Source organism: Moschus berezovskii, chromosome 6, assembly GCF_049115385.1.
Source record: "Moschus berezovskii isolate FMDL1 chromosome 6, NW_MosBer_1.0, whole genome shotgun sequence".
In the NCBI taxonomy this organism is placed as follows: domain Eukaryota; kingdom Metazoa; phylum Chordata; class Mammalia; order Artiodactyla; family Moschidae; genus Moschus; species Moschus berezovskii.
Genome location: NC_142465.1, coordinates 107,956,032 through 107,983,519, shown reverse-complemented (window position 1 = coordinate 107,983,519; position 27,488 = coordinate 107,956,032). Strand labels below are relative to the sequence as shown.

The following is a 27,488-nucleotide window of genomic DNA, read 5'->3' as shown; positions in this document are numbered from 1 at the left end:
TGACTGGCAGTGTTGGGTGGGTCAGGGGGACACAAGTTGCTGGGTAGCTGAGCACCCCTGCCAGGTCAGGCCAGGCCCCAGGCAGGACGCTTCCATGGACACGAGTCCAAGATGGAGCTATCGTGTCCTCTGAGAGCCATGGAGAGACAGGGACCAGTAGGAGGTGACCATATGGTCGCTCAGCAAACACTGGCTATGTGGTCAATAGAGAAGGCAAGCCTAAGTCCCACCCCTACTTGGAGGGCCAAGTCCCAGCATATGAGGGAGGCAGGGAGGCCTGGCCTTCCATGGCCTGAGAGTCCAGCCTCCTCTCACTCACCTCTCCCCCTCCCCACATCCTGCATTACTGATAGTTTCCTGAACACACCCCAATGTCTCGTTCAATTTCTTGCACATTTACTATGTCCAGGCACTGTGCCAGGCAAGGCCCACAATAGAAAGCTAGTTAGATGCTCCCATAGGCCCCTGGGTGCATCTACTCTGGTCTCCATTTCTGGGGCCATCTCCCCACTTCCCTGCAGGCTTTTCAAAGACAAGAGTTGTATTCCCAAGTCATGCATGAAAATGAAAGTGTTAGTCGATCAGTCGTGTCCAACTCTTGGCGACCCCATGGACTGTAGCCCACCAGGCTCCACCGTCCATGGGATTCTCCAGGCAAGAATACTGGAGTGGGTAGCCATTCCTTTATCCAAGGGATCTTTCCAACCTGGGAATCGAACCCAGGTCTCCCACATTGCAGACCGATTCTTTATCATCTGAGCCACCAGGGAAGCCCAAGACATGCACACCAGGCTGTATGAAAGCGCTAAATCAACAGTCACGATAACAGCAATGAGAGAGTCATACCCTCCAGTTCTCAGGGCGTTTTCAATCTACCTGCACCAGGTATTTCCACAGGGAAGGTTTCTATAATGGCCTGAAGACATGGTCTCAGTGTTAGTGTGTCTTCCCAAGGGTGTGGCCAATCACAGCAAGAAGGAACCTGCCGCTGAGACGCCAGGGAAGGAGGTACAGTCTGAACCAGGCTCTGGACGCTACACAGGACTTAAGTTTCAGGCCACACCAGGCAAGGCTGACAGCCAAATTCAGGCAGCAGGAGACAGAGTAATTACGGTCTAGCCAAACTGTGCGCTGCTAACAGATGCCCCAGGAAAGGCACAGCTGCCCCTGGGACGCTGCTCTGATAGGTCAGTGCCTCGGCTTCTCCTAGCAGCTAATTCTGATCCTTGTCATGGTCCCAACCTTCTGGACTCTCCTTGAATCAGCTTCTGTTTTCTCCCAAGCTGGTCCTCCAAACCCTCTCTTTGTTACTCCCCGAGTAAAGCACTAGGAGGTGTCTTTCTCTGATTCGTCCCAGGGCACTCCATCCACTGTAGGATTTGGTGAGCAGGCCTGGGTTCCCAAGCCTGTTGCCACATGTCCTCATGGAACCCAAGCCATCCGTGACATAGGTGTGTCTCCATATGTCTCCTCGTCCGAGGGAGTGGACACAGTCATGCCCAGCAGTGTTGGGTGGGCCAGGGGGATGCAAGGGGTGAGCAGCTTCCTCTGACTGCTCATCACTCACCCAAGGCCACTGACCTATAGAGCCCCCAGCTGATGGACCTGCAGAGTCTCCACCCTTCTGCTTTAAGGACAGACAGACCACACCCCTCTCCCCTTTGTGGTGGTCTGTGCTCTCTGTAACCCAACAAATAAAGTTGTTTCAGAGACCAGCAGGTCACCCACTCCCACACAGAAGCCTGAAGACCCCTTCAAAGAGCACAAACCTTGGGACTTCCCTGGTGGTCCAGAGGCTAAGACTCCATGCTCCCAATGCAGGGGCCCAAGTTCGACCCCTGGTCAGGGAACCAGATCCTGCACGCCGCAACTGAGATCCAGCACAGCCAAATAAAAAACAAGTAAATATTTTTTAAATACAGTTAAAAAACATTGTTTTAAAGAACCCAAACCTAAGAGGCTAAATACAGCCTTTCTGATTTAGAAACTGAGGCAGGAGAGAATAAAGAATTCAATAGGTCAGCAGTTCTCAAAGTGTGGTCCAGGGACCCCCAACAAACTCCCAAGATCCTTGCAGGAATCCTGTAGATCAAAACTAGTTTCGTAATAACACTAAGATGTCATCTGACCTTTATGCTCTCATTCTTTTGCAAAGCACAGTGGAATTTTCCAGAGACTACATGATATGTGGACTCACAACAGGCCGGCTGCAGACGCAGACATAAGAACCAGCTGCTTTCTCTCAAGCCAGACAGTGAGGAGGTTTGTAAAACTGTAAGACAACACCTTCCTCCTCCCAACTTTTTTTTTTGGTTTGGAATTTATAATCATTTTTATTAAAAAGATTGTATTTGTGTTAAATTGGAGAAGGAAATGGCAAGCCACTCCAGTATCCTTGCCTGGGAAATCCCATGGACGGAGGAGCCTGGCAGGCTACAGTCCATGGGGTCGCAAAGAGTCAGACATGACTTAGCAACTGAGCAAACACACATTCATATTAAATATCATGTCTTAGTTTTAAATAAGTGTATATGTTTACAGTTTTTCTTTTTGATATCTAATATGGTAAATATTGACAGGCATAAGCCATATAAACACACACTCTAGGACTTCCCTAGAAGTCCAGTGGCTAAGACTCTGTGCTCCCAATGCAGGGAGCCTGGGTTCAATCCCTGGTTATGAAACTAGATCCCACATGTCACAACTAAGAGTTTAAATTCTGCAACTAAAGGCCCAACACGCTGAAATGAAGATCGAAGATCCCACGTTCCATGACTAAAATCCAGCACATCCAAATGAAAAAATATATATACTTTTTTTAAAAAGCAGACTCTTTGGGATCCTCAATTATTTTTAAGAGTGTAAAGCAGTCCTCAGTCAATTTAGTTTGCCAACAGCTATACTGGTGAAGGAGTCACTGAGCTGAACTCAAACCCTGATTTCACCCCATAGGCCAGGCACCTGCCACTTAGCCACAGTCCACCTGGTTTTCCACGACCCCAATGCCCCCACCCTCCCCACCTTGTTTCCTATCAGTCAGATTAGAAAACAATGTAGTCCAGTGGATATAGCACAGGTTTTAGAAAGACCAACCCCATCGCTCACAAAATGTGTGACTTCAGGAAGATCATCTCCCCTTGGTACCTTTATTTCCTCACCCTTAAAAGAGGGAGATTGTGGAAGAGATGGAAAGTTGTCCGAATCTATTCCTCCGTTCTTTCTTAGTCAGGAAACCCCTGGGCACAGAGCCACTGAGAACAAAGATTTGCTTTTTCAGCCTTCCTTGAAGCTGGGAGTGGTCATGAGACCAAGCTTTGCTTGCATCACCACCCCCAACATAAGCAGGAAGGTAGTGTGCAACTCCCAAGAAGCAGCCTCCAAAGGAAGGGGTGCTTCTTTCAACCCTTCTCTTCCTATGACTGGAATGTGGTCATGATGTCTGATGCTTAAGCTGCCATTTTGGGCCATGAGGCTGAGGACAACAGGGAAACGAGACCAGAGGACCCTTCACCCAACACCATGGCCTCAGTACTGGACATCCCACTCCGAACTCCTTCTCAGTGAGAGAGAAATACACTGCTCTACCGTGGAAGCTGTTTCTACTTTAGCTGTCCTGGCACAGCAGGACCTAGTCCTAACTAAGATAGCAATGCCTGCCTTCAAATTTCCTGCAAAATAAAACTGAATGACATGACACAGGGAGTGGAATCAACTGCTTGTGACTATTGTCATTGCCTGCTGTCAGTCCTGGCCAAACAGCTTGAAGATGGCTTCTCCTCAGCTCTCCGCTAAACCATTCTGGCAGGGAGACCAAAGAGGGTCAGCTAATTCACTTCCAGCATCTCCCTGGCTCCAATACCAGGCATTAGCTACTTCTCTCTCCCTGCATCTCTCGTCTGCAGTGCCAGAGGCTGGCATGACCTCACCCTGCCTGGGTGGGTGTGCAGACCCAATTGGAGTCCAATTTAATCACATTTTCAGTTCATTAAAAAGCACCAGGCCTCCTCCCTGGAGATGTCATGCCAGTTGGAGGGAGAGGGAGAGAAAAGTTCATCTCCCCAAGGGCAGATGGGGTGGGGGTTGGGGGTGCGGATGGAGGAGATAAAAAACAGGAATGAAAGATCTGGACCTTAGCTCTTGTGTTGGTTCTCAAACAGTTGACAAAGGAGCAGGGGTGGGGGGCATTCGTAGGTCTGGAGTGAACAAAGGGGAGACTAACAGATAAAGTACAAGATTGTTCAGCCCAGCCCTGGAGTGGGTGTTCAGCGGCTGCCCCCTGGGGAGGTCTGGAGGCGCCTGGATCTGAAGTGGTTCAAAGTTGTGGGTTCAGGAATTCACCCCCAGAGAAGGTCCCAGTTTCTTATTGCTCAGCCTGCAAGGATGAGTGGGGGAGGGTTGCTGATTCTATTTATAACTTCTGCCCTGCTTGGGATTCCCTCCCACATTCCAAGATCTGGCTCAAAAGAACCCATGAAACTGGCTGATAGATTTCCACTAAACAGATGCTTTCTGGGAAGCTGGAGATTCCTCTCTCTGAGATAGAATACAGCCTTCATGAGAAGTAGGGTAACTGGATCTGTCCCTGAAGTCCCCAATGCCAAGGAAGATGGCTACAGAACCCTCCAAATGACCCATCTCCCCTTCTGTGCTCCTGGGCAGAATCTGAGCAGGGGTCAGGGCAGGACCAGCTGGCCGGGAGGACAAGGGCCTGGCATCAGCCCTGGGTTCCCAGTTTGGGGTCTGTCCAAGTTCTGGGTCTGGAACGGCTCCACCCACCCTGCTCCCAGTCAGAAAGGGTCATCAGCTCTGTGATAAGAACTGTTGCACTACATGACCCTTCAGTTCAGTTCAGTTCAGTCGCTCAGTCGTGTCCAACTCTTTGAGACCCTATGAATCACAGCACGCCAGGCCTCCCTGTCCATCACCAACTCCTGGAGTTTACTCAAACTCATGTCCATCGAGTCGGTGATGCCATCCAGCCATCTCATCCTCTGTCGTCCCCTTCTCCTCCTGCCCCCAATCCCTCCCAGCATCAGGGTCTTTTCCAATGAGTCAACTTTTTGCATGAGGTGACCAAAGTATTGGAGTTTCAGCTTCAGCATCAGTCTTTCCAATGAACACCCAGGACTGATCTCCCTTGGCCTCTTAACTAACTCCAGATGGCATTCACATGGTCCTCTTTCACGATTGTTCACTGTCTCCTATGTATCTTGTCCCTGAGATTGCAAATACAACCTCAATAAAAAACATCGCAGTAAATACGTACCATCAGACACCTGCAGCTTCCTATCCTTGCCAAGAGGGGAGGAAGGGAAAAAAAAGCCACTTGGGAAAGTCTCGGGAATGTGTGTGTGTGTGTGTCTACATGTATATACCTGTGTGTGCATGTGTGTATGTATGTATGTCTTTGTGTGTGTAAGTGCATATGTGTACATGTGTGTGGGGGTGGGTGGGTGTGTATTGTGTGTGTATGTGTGTGCCTATGTGTAAACTAAACTAAAGCATCCGTTTAGTGGAAATCCATCAGCCAGTTTCATGGGGTCTTTTGAGCCAGATCTTGGAATGTGGGAGGGAATGTGCTGGGTTAGGGATGCATTTGCATCTGCTTAAGTTTCCCTGGTGTGGCTCAGCGGTAAAGAATCCATCTGCAGTGCAGAAGACGCAGGAGACTCAGGTTCAATCCCTGGGTGGGGAAGATCCCCTGGAGGAGGAAAGGACAACCCACTCCAGTATTCTTGCCTGGGAAATTCCATGGACAGAAGAACCTGGCGGCCTACAGTTCATGGGGTCACAGAGAGTTAGACACGACTGAGCAACTGAACACACACACACATTTAAGGGAAAACTTGAAACCCAGTAGCAGCCCCGGAACTCTGCCATGAGGCTAGACCTCCAAAACCAGAATGGCCGGGGTCACTGCCCCACTGCCAGCACCAGCCCGCAGGCTCCCTGCCCCTCTTGCCTCCCTGCAATCAGATGGGTGAGGGGATTTCCTGGAAAGGGAAAGGGTGCTTATTTCCTCAGTGGTCAGTATCGGGCAGAGCTTTGCTGGTCTTCAGAGGGGAGACTGAGCTGCAGAACAGGGGTGCAACTATGTGAGGACAAAGCAAAGCTCTAGAAACCACGGATTCTTGGATTTTGGCAAAGTCGCCAAAATAAATCCTCACTCCTTAACCTCTGGATGACTTGAGAGAGCAGTTCTCATACCACAGAAAGGGGAAAATGTGTGTGTGTATGTGTGGTGTGTGTGTACACATGTGTTTATGCATATGTGTGTATGTATGTGTGTATAGGCATGTATTGTGTGTGTCTATGTGTATATGTGTGTCTTTGTGTGTATTGCATGTGTGTATGTATATATGTATTAGTGTGTATGTGTATATGGGTGTGTGCTGTGTGTATGCATGTGTATATACAGGTGTGTGTGTATATGAGTGTATATGTATATACGTGTGTATAAATAGGCATGTATATGTGTGCATACTTGTGTTCAAAACCCAACTTAGATCTATGCATCCCTGGGACCCAGTGGGTGGGCCCCCTCTGCAGAGCCAGGTCGAGTCCCCAATAACTAACTCCTCCAGGGTTCCTGGGTTACAGGGATCTCTTCTTGAGATATACTGACCTTCCCTGGACCAGATTCTCTAGGCACAGTTGCTCTCTCTATGAATCACAACTATTTTACCAAACAAACAAACATAACACAATTCATCCCAGTCTCCAAGAAAAGTCTATTCTAGGCCGTGAATGTAGGAGGCCAGAAGAGGAAGCAAGGATGCCAGGAGTGAACGTGGCCCGTCAGTCCTCAGCTCTGCCAGGGCACTGAGTCCCTCCCCGACCAGGTCACCTCCCTCCAGGCCTGTGAGCTTCCTCCCAGGGCAGCTGTGGGCAGAAACAGGAGAAAGAGCTGGGTATGCACTTTGCAAATAAAAAGCGTGGGCAATAGTTCATGAGGATATGAAGAGTGAATTGCATTGTTCCCAACAGAACGGGTATTTTGTGTGCCTCTTTGTGCCATGGAGGGAACTGTTATGGTCAGTCAAAGTAAACATGAGTGTTTACAAATGTAAGCTTCAGCGCAGACGGGTGACTTCTTAGGGGAAGAGAGTTTACAGGTGAACTCTTCAGAGGAGGAGACAAGGGGAAGAAGATGTACAGACACTAACAGCAACAGAACAAAACATATAAGGATTGTGTTCACTCACACACACAAAAAAACGCTAAAATCGGAACCAGTGGAAAACAGGCAATCTGGGACTGTTAGGTGACTGATAGGCGTACCACTGGACGTGAAGTCCTGAGTAAGATTTGGAGAAAGCAGACTGCAGGGGTCTTGCTTCCCCAGTATTCAGTATTCAGTGCCACTGAGAGGGCTTCCCTTGAGGCTCAAGATGGTAAAGAATCTGCCTGGAATGCAGAAGACCCAGATTTGATCCTTGGGTCAGGAAGATCCCCTGGAGAAAACAATGTCGACCCATTCTGGTATTCTTGCCTGGAGAATTCCACGGACAGATGAGTCTGGCAGGCTACGGCCCACTGGGTCACAACGAGTCGGACACAACTAAGCGACTAACACTCCTTAAATTCCTTAAAACAGCACTTTCCCAGCAGGTGATGATAAAGTGTCTCAAGAAAAGGGTGTCTTTTTCTCATTAGAAAGAACATCGCATGGACCAGCTGCAGCCCCCACCCAGCCTCCCGGAACCCTGGGCTTCACACTACAGACAGGACTGCAGGATAAAAACTAAGATCCCTGTGTAAGATCAATGACATTTCCTAGACTGTCAGAATTTTTTTTTTTTTTAATTTTAAGTGACCTAAGGATCTTTCTTTTCCAGTGAGTCAACTCGTCTCATGAGGTGGCCAAAGTATTGGAGTTTCAGCTTTAGCATCAGTCCCTCCAATGAACATCCAGGATTGATCTCCTTTAGAATGGACTGGTTGGATCTCCTTGCAGTATAAGGGACTCTCAAGAGTCTTCTCCAACACCACAGTTCAAAAGCATCGATTCTTCGGCGATCAGCTTTCTTCACAGTCCAACTCTCACATCCATACATGACCACGGGAAAAACCATTGCCTTGACTAGACGGACCTTGGTCGGCAAAGTAATGTCTCTGCTTTTTAATATACTATCAAGGTTGGTCATAACTTTCCTTCCAAGGAGCAAGCGTCTTTTAATTTCATGGCTGCAATCAGCATCTGCAGTGATTTTGGAGCCCAAAAAAACAAAGTCTGACACTGATTCATGGAGTCGCGGAGAGTCGGACACGACTGAGCGACTGAACTGAACTGAACTGAACTGAACTGAAGGATCTTTCTAAAACGTTCGCTGTGCAGTGGAGTTACCTGCAAATGAACACCAATTATTTGAGCATCTATAGCTTGGCGCTTTTTATTACTAGATCTGTACCTTCAGCCCCAGCAGCCCTGCTCTTGGAGAAGCTGAATAGAACTGCAAATCTGTGTGCAATCAAACAAGTCATTATCCGTTCCAGTAGAGAGGCTCCGCTTTTGTTGGCATAACAAGGAAACAGTCATTCCCCCGGGTATAAGTAATATGACATGGCTCTCAACGAGCTGACTCCTTGCTGCCACCTCGGAAAGACAGAGAGCTCCTGGAGGCTGGGTCAGCACCGTCTCCCCCATCGAACACCTGGCCACTGAATATGGCTCTTGGAGCCACAGTGGCAGACTCTTGTAAAGGGATTTATCAGCCCCAGACTTCTGATTGAACCCAGGAACCCAACAGGCTGTGGACGATTCCAGAGATGGCAGTTATCTCCTCCCTGGAGACGTCTTTGTGCTTCCCAGCCAATGAGGGCGCCCCGCTCGTGGACAAACACAGCCTGATTGGATAACGAAGCCCCGCCCCCTCTTCTCAGGTAAACAGCCTGAAGCTGGAGTTCAGGAGGAACTTGTGCCTTGGGAGGTGTGAGTGTTTGGGGGCCTTGGCCCAGCTCTGAGAACTTAGTAAGCAGTTTCTTAAACTGCTCCCAGGACACTGGTTAGTAAGAACCTTAACGCACCCAGGAGACAAAGTGAGTAGCGAGTCCCCAAAGGCCCAGGGGAGACAAACAGGGCCTCTGTTGATTCTCTGCCCCCACCTCCCCTACGTCTGTCTCCAGGAGACAGAGTGCCAGGCTCCCTCCTCCGCTCAGGCCTCTGTATCAGGTTCCCCATTTGGAAATCCTGTCTTCACCTCCCACCTCTTAGGTGTAAATGAGAGTATTCCTTTGTACCCTGAGGGTGGGAGCATTTATCTTGAGCTTACTCTGTGATGCCTGTGTTTTGCAAACTAAAGTGAGACAAAGCCCATGCCCTGGGTGTCAGAGGTGCCCATGAGCTGCCCACCTAACTCACCAACTAACCACCCCCAGCCCCCTATCCCCCGTCACACACCTCAATCCTACCCCTACCTAGAGAACACTGGAAAAGGAGGAAGACAGCTAACCACAACCATCGATGGAAGTGAAAGTTTGGAAACAAAAGGAAGAGATGATAGAATCCCTTCTCCTCTGCTCCTCGCTGCTTAGGGCTCCTGGAGTCCCCTCAGCCCCAGAAGAAAAGCTGGCTTCTGCCTATTCCCCACCCTCCGTGTCCGTGTGCCTCTGCACCTCACTCTCCTAACCCCACACTGTGCTCAACTCCCCCAGAAAGAATGGGGCTATAGCTGGGGGGAGAGGAGGAGAGAAAGAAGGAATTTTGAGCTTAACACTTCAAGTGCTGGGTGTCTTTGGCCCACTTCCCCAACTCCCGCTCTCAAAGTGTAGCCACCCCAGGGGCAAATGCAGACTCAGAAATAATAATAACAACAATAACAGTTCAGCCAATTGAGCTCCACTGGGCTAAGCACTGCACACGCATCCTTTTATCCTTACGGTGGCCCGTAAGGACACGAGGAGCAGGCACTTGTCTTGTGTCTCTTTTACATATGTGGAAACTGAGGCTTGGAGAAGGCAAATGTCCTGCCCAGAGTTACCAAACTGGTAAATGGTCCAGGGATAGGAAAGCTGGAAGGGCTACAAGGGCAAGTGTCTGCTATCTCAAAGTTTTCCTGAAAAGAAGAGGGAACTACCCCCTCTCCCAAGACAATACCCCTCCTCCCGGGGTTTAGAACTCAGTCTGTCTCTGTCAGCTGCCAGTACTGTGCTACGTTCTAGGTGACAGAGCTGTTTAGGGACTAGCTGAGAAAACCTAGCACCACTGAAACACTGGAAACCCAAGGACAAGAGGCATTAGGAATGGGCTTGTTGATACATTAGAGACTCTGTTTACAGTCTAGGCAGCTGAAATGAGCATGACCCAGACCATTTTCCTGCGCCTGACATAATCCTTGGCTCAGAAGATAAACTGTTCCTTGAAAGTGGAAAGACTGAGTAACTAATAATGGGGCTCTCTCATGCTAAGGTAAGGAGGGGTGTGTGTGCAGTGTGGCATGTTTTATTTAGCTTCTGGAGTAGGAGTAGGCTAGAGTTTCTCCACTTATGTGCAGATTTGTTCTACAAATGAAGAATCCTCGGTTATGACTGTGGGGTGGCCCATTCTCTGGATAAATGACCCCACCTAATTTGCATCCATCCATCCATTGAATATTTACTGAGTGAAAGTGTTAGTCACTTCAGTTGTGTCCAACTCATTGTGACCTCATGGACTGTAGCCCTCCAGGCTCCTCTGTCCATAGGGATTTCCCAGACAAGAACACTGGAGTGGGTTGCCATGCCCTCCTCCAGGGGATCTTCCCGACCCAGGGATCAAACCCAGGTCTCCTGCATTGGAGGCATCTGAGCCACCAGGGAAGCTCTATTATCAACTCTCTCTTTAGCTCAACCCAGAGAAACACACAATCAAAGAGTTTTAGAGCTGAAGGAAGCAAGATTCATGGAGCCAGACTCCTGAAGGAAAGCAAGTCTGGAATCATCACTTGGGTGGCCTGAGGTGGTACAGCCAGAACAGCAGAGGAGGGGGCAGGGCAGGGTGTGGACTCTGACTCTGCAGTGCTCACTGATGACTCAGGGCAGCTCCTTAATCGCACCCCCTCCACCCTGCTCTGGTTTCCTCATCGCTCTGCACAACCATACAGTCCCAGCGGAGGGGCTTACTTGGCCTGTCAAGTCCCATCATGGCAGTGGTTCTGGGGGTAAGCAGAGGTCACCCTCTCTGTGCATGATGGTAGGTTGGAACATTGTGCGTGCTCCCTGGATGGGAGGCAGGGAGGTGATGCTGTCAGGCAGCCAAGCTCTACAGGGGACGTTGGGTGCAATGCAGACGCCCTTCAGAGCAGGACTCACCCACGGAAGCTGAGAGTGTTGGCTGCTAGGGGCTCATAGCCGAGTCACTGCAGGCACTGCCCTCAGTCCAGGGGAGCCATCCTGCCTCCTCGCCCAGAGGCAGCCTCCATCCAGTGACCAACTGGTCAGTGTAGGCCCCCTCGCCCCATGGGGCCACCCAGCTTTTAGAACTCCTTGAAGGGCCAGCTGAGGCCTTGATTGTAGCTACACAGCATTCAGCTTCTCCCCCTGCACAGCCCTGCCTCTCTCACACCCTGAGAGCCACTCCCTACTCACAAACCTCCACTTTCCGGGAACCTGACTTACAAGGATCTCATTCCCCAGACAGCGGCGGAGTTTCTGAGCGCAGCCTGTTCAGGGAACTGCATGTTGACAAGGGCCGATGCTGCTCCCTCCACCCTCAGCCCTGGCAGCCTGACCTCTGAGAAGAGGAGGTCCTCCATCGAGGGAGGTCTTTCCCACCTAAAGCATCATCCTCCCAACACCCCCCACACAGAAGCACAGAGACCATCTTGTCTCCACCTACAGAAGGCGGAGGCAAGGTGCGTCCTGCAGACCACTCTCACCTGGACCCCTTCTCCCCAAGTGGGATCATAAAGGGTAACCCTGAAGGGGAAACAGCTGCTAAGAACTGGGATTGGCGGAGTCACCACCAGAGCTTCCAACGGAAGCACGTGGACAAGGAAGCCACGTGACCACAGAGGGAGCGAGTGAAGGGGTGGGGCCACAAGCCAAGAAGCCCCGTGCCCAAAGAGCTGGAAGAGACAAGAGGGGCTCTCCCCTAGACCTCTGGAGGGACCCAGCTCTGCAGACACCTTGAATCCAAATTCAGCCTTCTGGCCTCCACTACTGTAAGAATACATATCCGTAGCTGTAAATCACTGAGTTTGAGACAGTCTGCCACTCCAGCCTCAGGAAACTCTGACAACATCCAAGCTGGTGGCTGGTAGCAGACCCTGCCCCTCCCCTCCCGCCAGTGTCTCCCCTCCCCCCATTTTCTCCCCTCCCACACCCAAATGTAAAGTAACCCCCTCCCTGCTGATTGCTAGTGAGACTTCAGGGCCTTGCCCCCTATTTGTGCTTTATAACAACCACTTATCAGGCCCTTAAAAAGATATGGTTTTCTAGACTTCCTTGGTGGCACAATGAATAAGAATCCACCTGCCAATGCAGGGGATGTGGGTTCGATTCCTGGTCGGAGCAACTAAGCCTGCGAGCCGCAGCTACTGAAGCCTGCACGCCCTAGAGCCCATGTTCTGCAACAAGAGGAGCCACCAAAATGAATAGGCCATGTACCACAACCAGAAAAAGCCCATGCAAAGCAAAGAAGATCCAGAGCACCCAAAAATAAATATTTTTTAAAAACGGTTTTCCACAGCAGAATTTCAGACAGGTAGCAGGTGACAGTGGGGATATTTGGGGCTGAGGGGACATTGAAATGTAAAAAAGGAAAGTATAGTAACTCGCTGTACCAACTCATTGAACTAGGCCCATCTCTAGAGTTCCAGGTCCAGGACAGTATTATTAAGAAGATTAGGGTCAGCCCAACTTGAACCATAGTTGGTTTTCCAGAGGAAAGGGGTGCACGGGACACAGAGCAGCCAGAGGGACCCTCAAAGGTGGACCCCGTCCTCCCCAGGATGGAGGACCTGGGATGGGACCTCATTCTGCCTCTTGACTCCTGAAGCCCCGCACCACCCAGATCACGTCCAGCCTGGGTGACCCACCTTCTGCAGCTCGGAGGAGATGTTGCAGGAGCTGCTGGGAGGGGACACCCGTGGGCACCGCTGCTCCTCACTGCTCAGGGCCCAGGAGTTTGCAAAGTCGTAGGGGTCTGAGGTCAGGGTCCCTGTGGAGAAAGTTTCAGGAGGATGGAGCCATGGTCATGAGACCTGGGACTGCTGAGTGAAAACTCTGGGTCTGTAGGCACCTGAATCAACTTTCTTTAGATTCTAACATAGGCCTCTGCAGCAAGGGTTTTGATGTTATTTAGTCACTCAGTCACGTCCGACTCTTTGTGACCCATGGACTGTAGCCCACCAGGCTCCTTTGTGCTTGGGAATTTTCCAGGCAAGAGTACTGGAGTGGGTTGCCATTTCCTCCTCCAGGGGTCTTCCCAATCCAGGGATCAAACCCATGTTTCTCTCATTGGCTGGCAGGTTCTTTACCACCAGGATTCTTTTCTGAGCCACCAGGGAAGCCCACATAAATGTTTATGTAATTGAAATTTTCAGAAGAAAAGTGAGGATTAGCAGTGGTTTTCACATAGTCCACATCATTATCCTTCCTATTTCTCATGAACATATACATGCACACACACACACATGCACACGTACACATAAACTGGCCTTTTGGACAGTGGAAAGGACCACCTTTTATAGATTTCATGTGCGAAGTTCCATCACAGTGGCACAGGAGGACCTGTTCAGATCATCCAACATTTATCAAACATCTACCATGTGGGGAATTCAAAGTTGAACCAAGTCAGGCCTGAGGATCCCCAAGATCTGATTTGAGGACAGATCTAGGCCTTGAGGTAGAATGCTAAGAGATAAAGTTCATGAGATAAATTGAGGTGAGGACTCAGGGAAGGTAGAACACCAGGGGAGGAGTCCTAGTGTAGGTTGGTGAGCAGGGTAACACAACCATGCCCTCGGGGAATGCTGTCCCAGAAAATCTTACCTTCTTGAGTCCTGAAATCATCTTCGGCGAAGATGTTAAAGTCACCGCACAGCCCACAGGTCTTGTTGAAGTGTCTGTCCGACAGCAGGATTTGGAAGTTCCTGTTGCCGTCTATCCTGGCCACAAAGCCATAAGACACGCTGGACAGCTTGTGGTACCCAGCCTCGGTTTCCAGGTACAGCCCTCTGGTGGCATAGGGCATGAAGACGCTGGGGAGACAGGAGGAGCTCAGGACAGGGCCATTTTCTGGGAGTCCCTCCACCCGTCAACCTGACCCTGTTCTGCAGGGTTCAGACTGCCACGCAGACTCTCATGCCAGGCTGAGAGCCTTGTCTCAGCCTCAGGATTCCCCACTCTCACCCACCCTTCTCACCTCCTCTGGGCAAATGTACTTTCTTTCTCTGGGCCCCACTCCTTTGTCTAAAAAAATGAGGGCGAGTACAAGGGGGATTCTCAGGGCCTCTTCTAATTTGAACTTTCTGGCCTCCAACTTACTGCTGGCCCCCCTGCAACACGGTACCGTTGACAAATACATGGATGTCGAAAAATTCCCCAAGGTACACAGAGAGACCCACTCTTCTACCATCTTGGAAGTCCCCTGAAAAATAAAAGAATTATTTAAACTGGGTAGCAATTATTACACAAAAAAAGTGAATACACTTATTTATAACCATGATATCTGTAATCTTATCTCAGTGGGAAACTCCCCCAAAAGAGTTAACAAATGGGCAACAGAAATCTCCCCCAAAATCTCATATGCTCACTCATCTTTCCATACATCTAGAAATATTTATTGAGTGCTTTCTGTATACAAAGCCCTCTAATAGTCTATTTCTTTAAAGGAAAATGTAAAATCCTGACTCCTTCCTTCTGGGAGTTTACAATCAAAGTATAAAGATAAAATTAAGCATGAGTCAAATACATTGTAAAGCAGTGAATCAAAGCCACCATGTGAGTTATTGGTGACATGAACTCTGGGATGTGTTATTTTAAATGGTCTCTTAGAAAGGGAACCCTTCTACACTGTCGGTGGGATTGTAAATTGGTGCAACTTCTATGGAAAATAGTGTGGCAGTTACTCAAAAAACTCAAAATAGAGTTTCCATATGATCCAGTGATGCCACTCGTAGGCATATATCCAGATAAAACTGTAATTCAAAAAGAACATGCACCTCTATGTTCCCAACAGCACTATTCACAATAACCAAGACGTGGAAACAACCTAAATGTCCCCCAACAGAGGGATGGATAAAGAATATGTGAAATGCACACACAATGGAACACTACTCAGCCGTAAAAGCAAATATAATGCCGTTCGCCTCAACATGGCTGGACCTAGAGATTATCATACTAAGTGAAATAAGTCAGGAAGAGAAAGACAAATACCATATGACCTCACTTATACGGGGAATCTAAAATATGACACAAACGAGCACACCTGTGAAACAGAATCAAGGACACAGAGAACAGATGGCTGGCGGGTAAGGGGGAGGGGGAGGAGAAGGTTGGATTGGAAGTTTGGGATTCCCAGACACAAATCAGTATATATAGGACGAATAAACAACAGCGAAGAGAAGCGAAAAGCGAAGGAGAAAAGGAAAGATATAAGCATCTGAATGCAGAGTTCCAAAGAATAGCAAGGAGAGATAAGAAAGCGTTCCTCAGCGATCAATACAAAGAAATAGAGGAAAACAACAGAATAGGAAAAACAAGAGATCTCTTCAAGAAAATTACAGATTCCAAGGGAACATTTCATGCAAAGATGGGCTCAATAAAGGACAGAAATGGTATAGACCTAACAGAAGCAGAAGATATTAAGAAGAGGTGGCAAGAATACACAGAAGAACTGTACAAAAAAGATCTTCACGACCAAGATAGTCACGATAACGTGATCACTGACCTAGAGCCAGACATCTTGGAATGTGAAGTCAAGTGGGCCTTAGAAAGCATCACTATGAACAAAGCTAGTGGAAGTGATGGAATTCCAGTTGAGCTATTTCAAATCTTGAAAGATGATGCTGTGAAAGTGCTGCACTCAATAGGCCAGCAAATTTGGAAAACTCAGCAGTGGCCACAGGACTGGAAAAGGTCAGTCTTCATTCCAATCCCAAAGAAAGGCAATGCCAAAGAATGCTCAAACTACCACACAATTGCACTCATCTCACACGCTAGTAAAGTCATGCTCAAAATTCTCCAAGCCAGACTTCAGCAGTATGTAAACCGTGAACTCCCAGATGTTCAAGCAGGTTTTAGAAAAGGCAGAGGCACCAGAGATCAAATTGCCAACATCCGCTGGATCATGGAGAAAGCAAGAGAGTTCCAGAACAACATCTATTTCTGCTTCATTGACTATGGCAAAGCCTTTGACTGTGTGGATCACAATAAACTGTGGAACATTCTGAAAGAGATGGGAATCCCAGACCACCTGACCTGCCTCTTGAGAAACCTGTATGCAGGTCAGGAAGCAACAGTCAGAACTGTACATGGAACAACAGACTGGTTCCAAATAGGAAAAGGAGTACGTCAAGGCTGTATATTGTCACCTTGCTTATTTAACTTATATGCAGAGTACATCATGAGGAACGCTGGGCTGGAAGAAGCACAAGCTGGAATCAAGATTGCTGGGAGAAATATCAATAACCTCAGATATGCAGATGACACTACCCTTATGGCAGAAAGTGAAGAGGAACTCAAAAGCCTCTTGATGAAAGTGAAAGAGGAGAGTGAAAGGTTGGCTTGAAGCTCAACATTCAGAAAACAAAGATCATGGCATCTGGTCCCATCACTTCATGGGAAATAGATGGAAAAACAGTGGAAACAATGTCAGACTTTATTTTTGGGGGCTCCAAAATTACTGCAGATGCTAATTGCAGCCATGAAATTAAAAGACACTTACTCCTTGGAAGGAAAGTTATGACCAACCTTGATAGTATATTAAAAAGCAGAGACATTACTTTGCCAACCAAGGTCTGTCTAGTCAAGGCTGTGGTTTTTCCCGTGGTCATGTATGGATGTGAGAGTTGGACTGTGAAGAAAGCTGATCGCCGAAGAATTGATGCTTTTGAACTGTGGTGCTGGAGAAGACTCTTGAGAGTCCCCTGGACTGCAAGGAGATCCAACCAGTCCATTCTAAAGGAGATCAATCCTGGGTGTTCATTGGAAGGACTGATGCTGAAGCTGAAACTGCAATACTTTGGCCACCTCATGCGACGAGTTGACTCACTGGAAAAGACTCTGATGCTGGGAAAGGTTGGGGGTGGGAGGAGAAGGGGACGACAGAGAATGAGATGGCTGGATGGCATCACCAACTCTGTGGACATGAGTTTGAGTGAACTCCGGGAGTTGGTGATGGACAGGGAGGCCTGGCGTGCTGTGATTCATGGGGTCGCGGAGAGTCGGACACGACTGAGCAACTGAACTGAATTGAACTGAATAGCACAGGGAACTATATTCAATATCCCATGATAAACATAATGGAAAAGAATATGAAAAACAATGTGTGTGCGTGTGTATATATATATATATATATATATATGCATGTGTAACTGAGTCACTTTGCTGTACAGTAATAAACAGAAATTGTAATTCAAAAAAAGGGAAAGTATTAGTCGCTCAGTCTCATCCAACTCATTTGTGACCCCATGGACTGTAGCCCGCCAGGCTCCTCTGTCCATGGCATTCTCCAGGCAAGAATACTGGAGTGGGTTGCCATTCCCTTCTCCAGGGCATCTTCTTGACCCAGGGATCGAAACTGGGTCTCCTGCTTTGTAGGCAGATTCTTTACTGTCTGAGAAAATAAATTTTTCAAAAGGTTTTGCCCAGAAAGTGGAGTAAAAACACCAATGACTTCATGATCCTGTGTGCGCGCACTTTTCCCACAACACCCCTACCCTTACCAGAGCCATGAGCTCTGGTCATTTCTGATGTCTTCTATTCTTTTCTGTTTAAATTTTTTTAATGCTGGCAACAGTGATAACATTCAGTTTATGACCCATAGTTTTTGACTCAGTTTGTGAAACATTGGCCTAGACTGACTCCATTTTACAGATGGAGAGACTGAGGCCCAAGTGTACCACAGGTTTTCTCCACCTCGGCGCTGTTGACACTGGGGGCCAGATACTTCTTTGCTGTGGGGGCCACTCTGTGCATGTAGGTCATTAGCAGCATCCCTGGCTTCTGCCCGTCAGATGCCACTAGCACCCACCCCCAGTTGTGACAACCCCAAATACCTCCAGATTCCATGTCCTCTGAGGGGAAAATCACCTAGGTTGAGAACTACTAGTTTACACCACTAACTGCACCAGGCTTTCCGACTCCAAGTCCAAACCTCCATTTGTCACACAAATTTCTTGATGGAGCATCTGAGCACTCAGGGTTGTGAACCACTAATGCAGGGGAGAACCCTCCATCAGTCCTGTTCTTTATTTGCCTCCTACGGTCTGGGCAGAACTTGGGAAGGACCCTGATGATGGGCAGCCATTAGAAACCGCCAGTGAGCCCAGCGCCGGGGGACACTCCCTTGCTTGCAGGTCTGCACATCCTGTGCCTGCCAAAAGATGGGCAATGTGTCCATCTCATGGGCGAGCCAGGGAAGCTCCCACTATACCCCGTCTCCTTTCTGGCCTCTTGAACTCAGGGACTGAGGATCTAAGTGAGGGAGCAAGACTTCCCCTGGGTAAGCGAGGAGCACCCCAAGAAGCCAAGTTCAGCCATAGTGCTGTCTCTGCCTTCCTAGTGTGGCATTCACTGATCTGCATCTCTAACAAACACTCCATCCTCCACCCTGCAACTCTGATGCGGTAGACATCAGCCAAAAGCTGCACAGCAGTGACCTGGCCACAACGCCCTGATGTAGAGACAGAGTCTCAGGCTGGAAGCTCACTCAGAACCTTGCAGGTTGTCCGTGACTCTTGGGGCTGCTGTGGGAGCCAGATCCCAGTGTGGGGGCCGCCAGGACTCCCGAGGTCTCTCCCAGGTCCCCGTGCTGGCCAGCTAGGAGCCTTGACCTGAGTCCCTGGATGGAGCCTGCTGGCCGGGAGCTAGCACCGGGTCAAAGAGCCTCCCCTTTGCACCAGGTGGCCCTGTATGCTCAGACACAAACACTTTACCCAGGATGTGGACAAGGTCTGCAGGAGAGGAACGGGAATTTGTGATTTGGAAGTGAGGAAACAGGATGTCATTGGAGAACAATGGAGCACAGGCGTGGGGGAGGGCACAGCTGTGCCTGCAAGACTGAAGGGCAGCATCCAGGGCTGCCAGGGCCCTTCCCCTGACCCGGCGCCCCGTCTTCCCCGGAGCATCTATGCCAGCCCACCCTACCCGGCCCAGTTCCTCAGGTTACCCATGTCCTGCCAACACCCAACCCTCACCATCCAAATCAGACAAAGTAGCCGCCCATTTTCTCCAATGTTATATAATAGCAGTACAATTTGGGGTGAGAATTAAACCAATCCTACATTGAAATGTGATTGATTCATAGCCTGACTTAGGCCAGTTACCTGACACTTGACAAGAGCAAGTTGATATAAGAAAAGAAGAACACAAAGAGGGTATCCCACGGTGATGCTCTGAATTAGAGAGGCCTAACTTAGCCTGTCCATTCCTCCTGGCCCCTGAAACCCAAAGAAGGATGGCCAGACACCACCCTGCATAGATGTATGGAGGGGAGGTCAGCATTACCTTGACCTTGAGAGACAAGCCCCCAAGTGCTCACAGTGCATTTACGACAACATGGGTGGAACTGAAGGGCGCTGTACTAAGTGAAATACGGCAGATAGAGAAAGACAAATGCTGTACCATCTCACACATGGACAATTTAAAACAAAACGAGTGCACCATGACTTTCAAGGTGGAGAAACCCACTGAGATAAACACTGGGACCACTTGAGGAGGAAGGACCCAGGCCTTCCGCTTCCCAGGGAAGGTGACAGGGTGTTTTCTCTCCGCTGCTGCCTCTGAAGCAAGGTAGGTGCCCAGAGTTCAGCGTCCAGGATGACTTCCTCAATTCGTCACGCCCTAGAGATGACTCCAGTCCTTCTCACCAGCTGCCTGGTGACCATGGCCAAGGCCACCCTGCCTCCTGCCTCTCTCCCTTCCAGGACCATCTTAGCTAAGAATCAATTTCCTCCTGATCCTCCCTGCAGAGACTCTGTACTAGCCCCCCTTTGCCTGCTGAATTGAGAAACAAATTCCGCCATCAAACAGCAAGTTCCAGCCCCATCAGCTCCCCCCACCATCCCGTCTTGCACCCCCTCCTCTCCAGGTCTGTGCTTCTCAACGTTGGACTCCAAACCTCCAGGAGCAGCCAGGAACTTGCTAGGGGTGAATATCTCAAGCCACACTCTGGATCCAGTGGCATAGACACCCTGGGCCAAGGCTGGGGGACCCCAATCACATGTTTTAACCAGCCTCCAAGTGAGCCTGATGGGGATCACATCTCCCACCACACTGATCCCCCCACTGGGCTGCATGGCACCAAACTTACCCTTTCAGACTCTCCCCTGTGCTCCTGCTGTCCCCACTACACAGGACACCTTCCCTGTCCTGTCTGCCCGAGCAAATCCCCTCCCCAAGGTCTTGCACGCCTTGCTGTTCGTGAAACCCACTCTTGTATACAATAGAGAACCACACTTTGTGTAAAAGCCCCCCCCCTTTGGTGTTGACAGAGACCCCAGGGAGCTAAGGAAACAAAGATGAGTGTGATGTGGTCCTTGCCCTTGAGGGATTCATGGAGCAGTAGGGAAAATGGCATCCCAGTGAAGTTCAGACCACTGAAGCCACACTGGGATAGGTTTTCCAGCAGAGGCAGGGCCAGAAGGGGGCAGCCAGAGAAGCAGGAGAACCCATGGGACATCCCTGACGGTCCAGTGGCTGAGACTCTGCCCTTCCACTGCAGGGGATGAGGGTTCGATCTCTGGTTGGGGAACTAGAATCCATGTTGCTATTGGTCTTTGGTCACTAAGTCGTGTCCAGTTCTTTGTGAGCCCATGGACTACAGCACACCATGCTTCCCTGTCCTTTACTGTCTCCCAGAGCTTGCTCAAACTCATGTCCATTGAGTCGGTGATGCCATCCATCCATCTCATTCTCTATCAGCCTTTTCTTCTCCTTCCCTTAGTCTTTCTCAGCATCAGGGTCTTTTCAAATGAGTTGGCTCTTGGCATCAGGTGGTCAAAGTATTGGAGTTCAGCTTTGGCATCAATCCTCCCAATGAATATTCAGGGTTGATTTCCTTTAGGATTGACTTGTTTGACCTCCTTGCAGCCCAAGGGACTCTCAAGAGTCTTCTCCAGCACCAGAGTTCAAAAGCATGAGTTCTTTGGTGCTCAGCCTTCTTTAGGTCCAACTCTCACATCCATACATGACTACTGGAAAAGCCATAGCTTTCACTAAATGGGCCTTGATCAGCAAAGTGATGTCTCTGCTTTGTAACATAATGTCTAGGTTTGCCATAGCTTTCCTTCTAAGGAGCATCTTTTAATTTCATGGGTGCAGTCACTCTTCTCCGGGGTATCTTCCCAACCCAGGGATCAAACCTAGTCTCCTGCATGGCAGGCAGATTCTTTACCATCTGAGCTGCCAGGGAAGCTCACATGCTTCCTGTATAGTACAGCCAAAAATTAATTAATTCTTTTTTTTAATGAAGCAGGAGAGCCCAGAGCGAAGGCCAGCTGTCAGTTCACTCAGCAGCCAAACCAAGCCTCGCCCAACACTGGCCCACAGAGGTGCTGCAGCCATCGTCCCAGCTGATGGAGTTAACGCCACAAGAGCCCTGAGCCTACGTCCCATGTGAGGTCTGGGTGTTGCCCAAGGTGCTCTCCTTGACCAAGTCTCCTTGACCACACCTGAGTTAGGCTTTTCTGAGCCCTCTGCTTGGTTAGGTCTCCACCTAGACTCTATCCTTGGCCTAGTTGGTCCAGTTTTAGCAAGAATCCTGTAGTCTAGTTTAGCAAGAATCCCCTGCCCTCAATATCCAATTATATTCCTCATAACCCACTCTGCCCATTGCATCATCACCCTGGCCTGACATCAGCAAGAACCCTGTCAAGTTGGTTTAGCCAGACTCCCCAAGACCCCTGACGTTTCCTCTTGGTAATTTCCCATCCTGGGACTTCCCTGTTGGTCCACTTTCCAATGGAGGGGATGTGGGTGCGACCCCTGATCAGGAACTAAGATCCCACGTGCCATGGAGCAACTAAGCCTGAGCGCCATAACTAGAGAGACACCGCCCACTGCAATGAAGCCCCCGCAGGCCACAGCTCAGACCCAATGCAGCTGAGTAAGCAAGTAATGCAAATAAATACTTTTAAAAATTTCTATCCAGCCACCCACACCTGGCTCCTTGGCTATAAACCCCCACTCATCCTTGTTATATCCTTTCCTCTACTGCCAAACACCCACTGCCGTGGCCTCCCCATGTAAAGTCTTCCTCACTGTCCTTATAACAATTGCCACAAAAATTTTGCTGTGACAGTGTGGTTAAGTCTATTGCCATCTCCCTCTCCACCTGCCCCGCCCCGCCGCAGCTAAGGACTCCGCCTTTGCTGGGTTTTGCATGATCCCTCTGACATACCACACACATCTCATGAACTGTTAGAGTGTGAAGCTCACCAAATTGCAATATTCCATCGCTGCCTCCGGACCCACTCCCAGCCCCGGACAGTACCCTCTCTCCTTAATACAGGAACAAGGTCCTTCTTCCTGACAAGCCCAGGATCAAATTCCAGCTCTCACTATCTTACCTGTCAACCCTTGGGAGGATCATCCACCTCCTTGAGCTTCAACTCTTCATGCGTGAAATGGGGGTGACCACCTGCCCCCCACAGCTCAGAGCTGCCTCGGGGGAGCAGAGATAACATGGACATGGTACCAGCCCTTTGCCAGGAACGCAGGAGATGTTCCACATCAGCTGATACTCCGACCTACAGCAGGAACAGGCAACCTTCCTTCCCTTTTCTACAGGCTTGGACTGTTACAAACCACTTTCTGGGTCATCATTTCTCTTGATGCTCAGGGCTTGCAGAGCGTTGCCTGGACCCAGAGCAATGGAGTCAAACACTGGAGAAGCACAAAGACTCTCTACATCCACGAGGTTTCCACAGGAAGAGACCCAGGGAGAAGTCAAGGGAATCCCTAAGTCGTGGAGAGGCCATTCCCCACCACCATCTTGGCTCGACACTGTCGTAAGAATGAGAAACCTCAACAACCGACCCGACACCCTCACCTGCCAAGGCTGAGCTAGGCTGCCCCGACTCCTGCCCATCCCCTCGCTCTGAATTCCTCCCATTAGGGCAAGGACTCACCTACGATCGAGAAGGAGTGTGTCTTGCAATCCCCTGCCAGGAGGTAACTGCAATCTCCTGCGAAGCTGTACATGCTCTCATCAAAGGTGTTGATGAAGTCAGCTCCGAAGAGGCTGCACCGGGCCATCGATGACTTGCCAAGAGCCCCTTCTCCACAAAGGGCCCCTGGAGGGAAAGGCCACACGTGAGTACGGCAGGTACCAACAGCTCAAACCACTGCAGCTCGAGAGAAATGAGGCTGCAGCAGTCAGAAATCAGGCTACGGGGAAGGACTTTCCATCTTAAACGACACTAAAACTGTTGCTTTCAGCCCCTAAGAATGACCCAGGACTCCACAATAATGGAAGAACTGTTTTTCAGGAAACTGATTCATTTTAAGGACAGATGATTTGAAATGTATACTGCATGCTCCTTAGAGAAAATTTGGAAAATATTGAAGAATAAAAAAGGAAGTTAAAATCATCTGCAACCAACATTCAGCAGTAACTAGAGTTGACATTTTCATGCTTGCCTTTTATTTCCATCTTACTGCGTATAAACAATTACAGTTGTTTTGCAAATTTGTCAGCAAACTGACTGAGCAAAGTACTTATAACCTGTTTATTTCTCAATATACTATGAAGAATTTACTATGCTATACTTCCAAAACATGATTTTTGGTGGGCTGCATTGAAATGAATGCCTTGCATTGAAATGAATTTGGTATAGGTGCTAACATCTTCCAGTTTTCCGAGTGTCCTTTAATCTACTGGTATATCTTGAATGTATTAAATTCTAAATAGATCAACCAGTGTGCCTGACCCATAGAACCTATGAAATGTTAACCCCTGCAAGATCATATGCTGACACTTGCCAACTTCACCTCACAGTGTATGTGTGTGTGTGCATGTGTTGGCAGGTAGGAAATCACAGCAGTCAATCTCCAAGTTTTCTGCATCCTCTGGCCCAGGACCCTCCTACTAGGGTTAGGGTTACAGTTAACAGGAAGATGCAGAGGAGTGACAAAAGTACATCTGCCCCTGTGGGTAGCGGATTGGATGCTGCTGACCTAGTTATCTAAATGGAGATGAGGGTGAGACCAGGATCAAAAAAGTGTCCCTCTTGCCATTCATAGACTCAGCATCTCAGTGAGGGAAGAAAGGTAGTGTCTACAGTGGAGGGGAGCTGGCCTGAGACCCAGGAGAACTGACCTCTGATCTTGGTTCTGTGTGACTTTAGAGCAGTCGTTTTTCCTCTCTGACCTTCGGCCTCTTCATCGCTACTATGGGATGTATAGCTGCATAAATAAACGAGCCCCACCATCCACTCAAAAACTAATAATCTACCCAAGTCTTGGGTTCCTTTTCCCCATCCTCCATCCTCATCCTAAAGAACTGTTCTGGTGGCCCTGGTGCTTCTTAATTCCCCAATCAGAGAAGATACTTGCAGGCACCAACTCCTTGAGAAACACACATCAGGGGCAGTGGGTTCTGCAGGACCTTCATAAGAGAAATTAACCAGGCACCCAGTGACTCCACAGCCCCAACAGAAGTTGAACGTAGGGCTGGACACACAGGTGTGCACCAGACACACCTGCTGATCCCTGGCAGGGGGTGGTTCCCAATGGCCCAAGGCAGAATTGAAGAGTGGCAGCACCATGGGACCTACCTGGCAAACTGAGGGCCACAGCAAGCAGCAGCCTCGCAAGCCCAGTGGGAAACATCTGTGGAGAAGTGGGAGAGGTGAGCAGCCGCTGGTCTGTGCTACTGGCCACACGTGATGTGGGGAGAATTTTTTAAGCAAGAGAAAAGAATGACCCTCATTTCCCCCTTAAACATAGGCTGTGCTCAGTTGCTACAATCGTGTCCAACTCTTTGGGACCCCATGGACTGTAGCCTGCCAGCTTCCTCTGTCCATGGAATTCTCCAGGCAAGAATATTGGACTGGATAGCCGTTTCCTCCTCCAGGGGATCTTCCCCACCCACCCAGGGATCGAACCCACATCTCCTGCACTACAGGTGGATTCTTTACCACTGAGCCACTGGGAAAGAATGGTCCCCAAAAAAGCAGGTCAGGCCCAAGAGTAATAATCACTGGGTCAGAACGCCAGGCACCCTTCCCCACAAAGGGGTCCCTGAGCACACAGAGAGGAAAGCACTGCCTTGCCCTCCCTTGCCCTGCCCCTGCCAGCCTGACCCCCCATCATCCCCTGATCCTTCAGCACCTCAGAGCTGCAGGCAGCTCATTCCCTCCTTCTCCTCATCCTTCCACACTTGGCAGCAAACTGGAGAAGAGGAACTGTCTCACACTTCTACTCCTACCACAGGCACCAGACTTTGAGACCCTTCAGGAACCGGACTTGCTGAGCAGTCACTCACAAAGTGGGCTTCCCAGGTTGTGCTAGTAGTAATGAACCCACCAACGCAGGAGACATAAGAGACACGGGTTTGATTCCTGGGTTGGAAATATCCCCTAGAGGAGGGCATGGCAACCCACTCCAGCATTCTTGCCTGGAGAATCCTCATGGACAGAGGAGCCTGGAGGGCTACAGTCCATGGGGCTGCAAAGAGTTAGATACGACTGAGGCAACTTAGCACACACGTAGGCACCCACAGGGTACATGAACTCCCTCTCTCATCCCTACCCCAGCACCTAGCACAATGCCCAGCACGCAGGAGGTGTTCAGGAAAAATCTGCTGAGTTGATCTGGTAAGTGGACAGGAGTCCAGCAGACCTGGGCAGCAGGCATGGTTCCCTGAGGTGTGATTCCCCCTCTGCAAGAAAGAGACCACTGGCCTTGGCTGGCTGAGCACACCCTGAGTCCCTCAGGGCTCCAGCCACAGCCGTCTCCTCTGGAAAAGCAGCTAAATTAAGTTCAAGGTCTCTCATTTGGCCTTCCCTAATAGCTCAGATGATAAAGAGTCTGCCTGCAATGTGGGAGACCCAGTTTGGATCCCTGGGTCAGGAAGATCCCTGGAGAAGGAAATGGCAACCCACTCCGGTATTCTTGCCTGGATAATCCCGTGGACAGAGGAGCCTGCTGGGCTACAGTCCATGGGGTCACAAAGAGTTGAACACAACTGAGCAACTAACACTTTTCTGTCATCTGACATTCCCTGGGCAGGGGGTGGCGGGGGTTGGGGGGTCCTTTCCCACCCACTGTCCCATCTGACCAAACAAGGGAGAGATAAACCCCATCCATATATAATTCTTCTGGGGAAGGAACACTCTGATGTCCGATATGGCCAAGCCTTGGTCTCAGCCATACACACAGGTACATCAGGCTGCTTCCAGAAGGTACCCAGAGGTGAGGGCAGAGCTTGTTTCTTCCTCTCTGGTCAAGCACTACAAGCAGTAAAGCCCAGGCAGGAGCAGAAGCAGTCACCGAATCCCCAGAGGCAGGTGGAGAAGACAGCATTGCAGGGTCCTTGGCTGTGAATCACCCCTGAACACTAGTCCCCGGAAGGAGAACCCCAGGTCCCCAGGGCGAGGGGTGGAGGGGTCAGTCCTGCATCTCCTTCCACAGTGAGCCAACCCTCCTCCCAAAGCCCTTACCTTCCCCTGCGGAAGGGGGTGCAGGTGTCTCCAAGGAAGCTCAGCCTCCACAGTGCTGCCGCCAGCCCTAGGCCATGCTCTCCAGGAACTTCTGTGGCTTTGGACTGTCTTGCTGGTGAGTGATCCCCGGGCCACAGACGCCCTGTGGCTGAGGGGTGATAAAGCCCAAATCGTGACGTCTGCGGCCAGCCCCCCGCCTTTTCCCACCACAGTAGCTATGAGCAGCCACAACAGGAGACAGGCCTCCTCCTAATGACCCGGAGGAAACAATGGACGGAAATGGTACTAGAAACACCTCTGAGGCGATAAGGCTTTGAACACTTTGGTCGGAGGCCTCGATGCCTCTGCCCCAGTGAGCCTCCTGGCCCTCCAGGGCTCCCACACAGGCCCTGATCCTTCCACAGGCAGCGGCCCACAAACTGGAGGACCAGGGAGGCTGGCTGTCCCAGACAGGCCGGCCCAGGCTGGGGAGGAACCCAGGCCAGAGCAACAGAGCTTCTGGGTCCAATCTCCAGAGCCAGACTCCAGGGGAGCTTGGAGAAACACCTCCACCTGAGCCAGCTGAGCAACCGTGTTTAAAGGAAGGAGAGATCTGACACTTCCTGCCCCGCAAGGTGTGAGAGATTGGGTCCCGGCCCCCACGAGGGACGCCAGGCTGGTTCCCGGACAAAGAATGGACTC

General features: G+C 49.9%; 1 protein-coding gene across 1 annotated transcript in view; it reads right to left on the bottom strand.

Moving 5' to 3' along the window:
• VWF (von Willebrand factor) overlaps positions 1-26,983 on the bottom strand; it is a 124,839-nt gene extending 97,856 nt beyond the window's left edge. Inside the window, exons 1-6 of the mRNA XM_055394198.2 lie at positions 26,808-26,983; positions 24,921-24,975; positions 23,274-23,438; positions 14,467-14,569; positions 13,972-14,180; positions 13,017-13,138 (exon numbers count right to left, since the gene is read on the bottom strand). Coding sequence (XP_055250173.2) covers positions 13,017-13,138; positions 13,972-14,180; positions 14,467-14,569; positions 23,274-23,438; positions 24,921-24,975 — 654 coding nt within the window. The 5' untranslated portion in view covers positions 26,808-26,983. The remainder of the gene's footprint in view (positions 1-13,016; positions 13,139-13,971; positions 14,181-14,466; positions 14,570-23,273; positions 23,439-24,920; positions 24,976-26,807) is intronic.
• Positions 26,984-27,488: the final 505 nt, after the last annotated feature.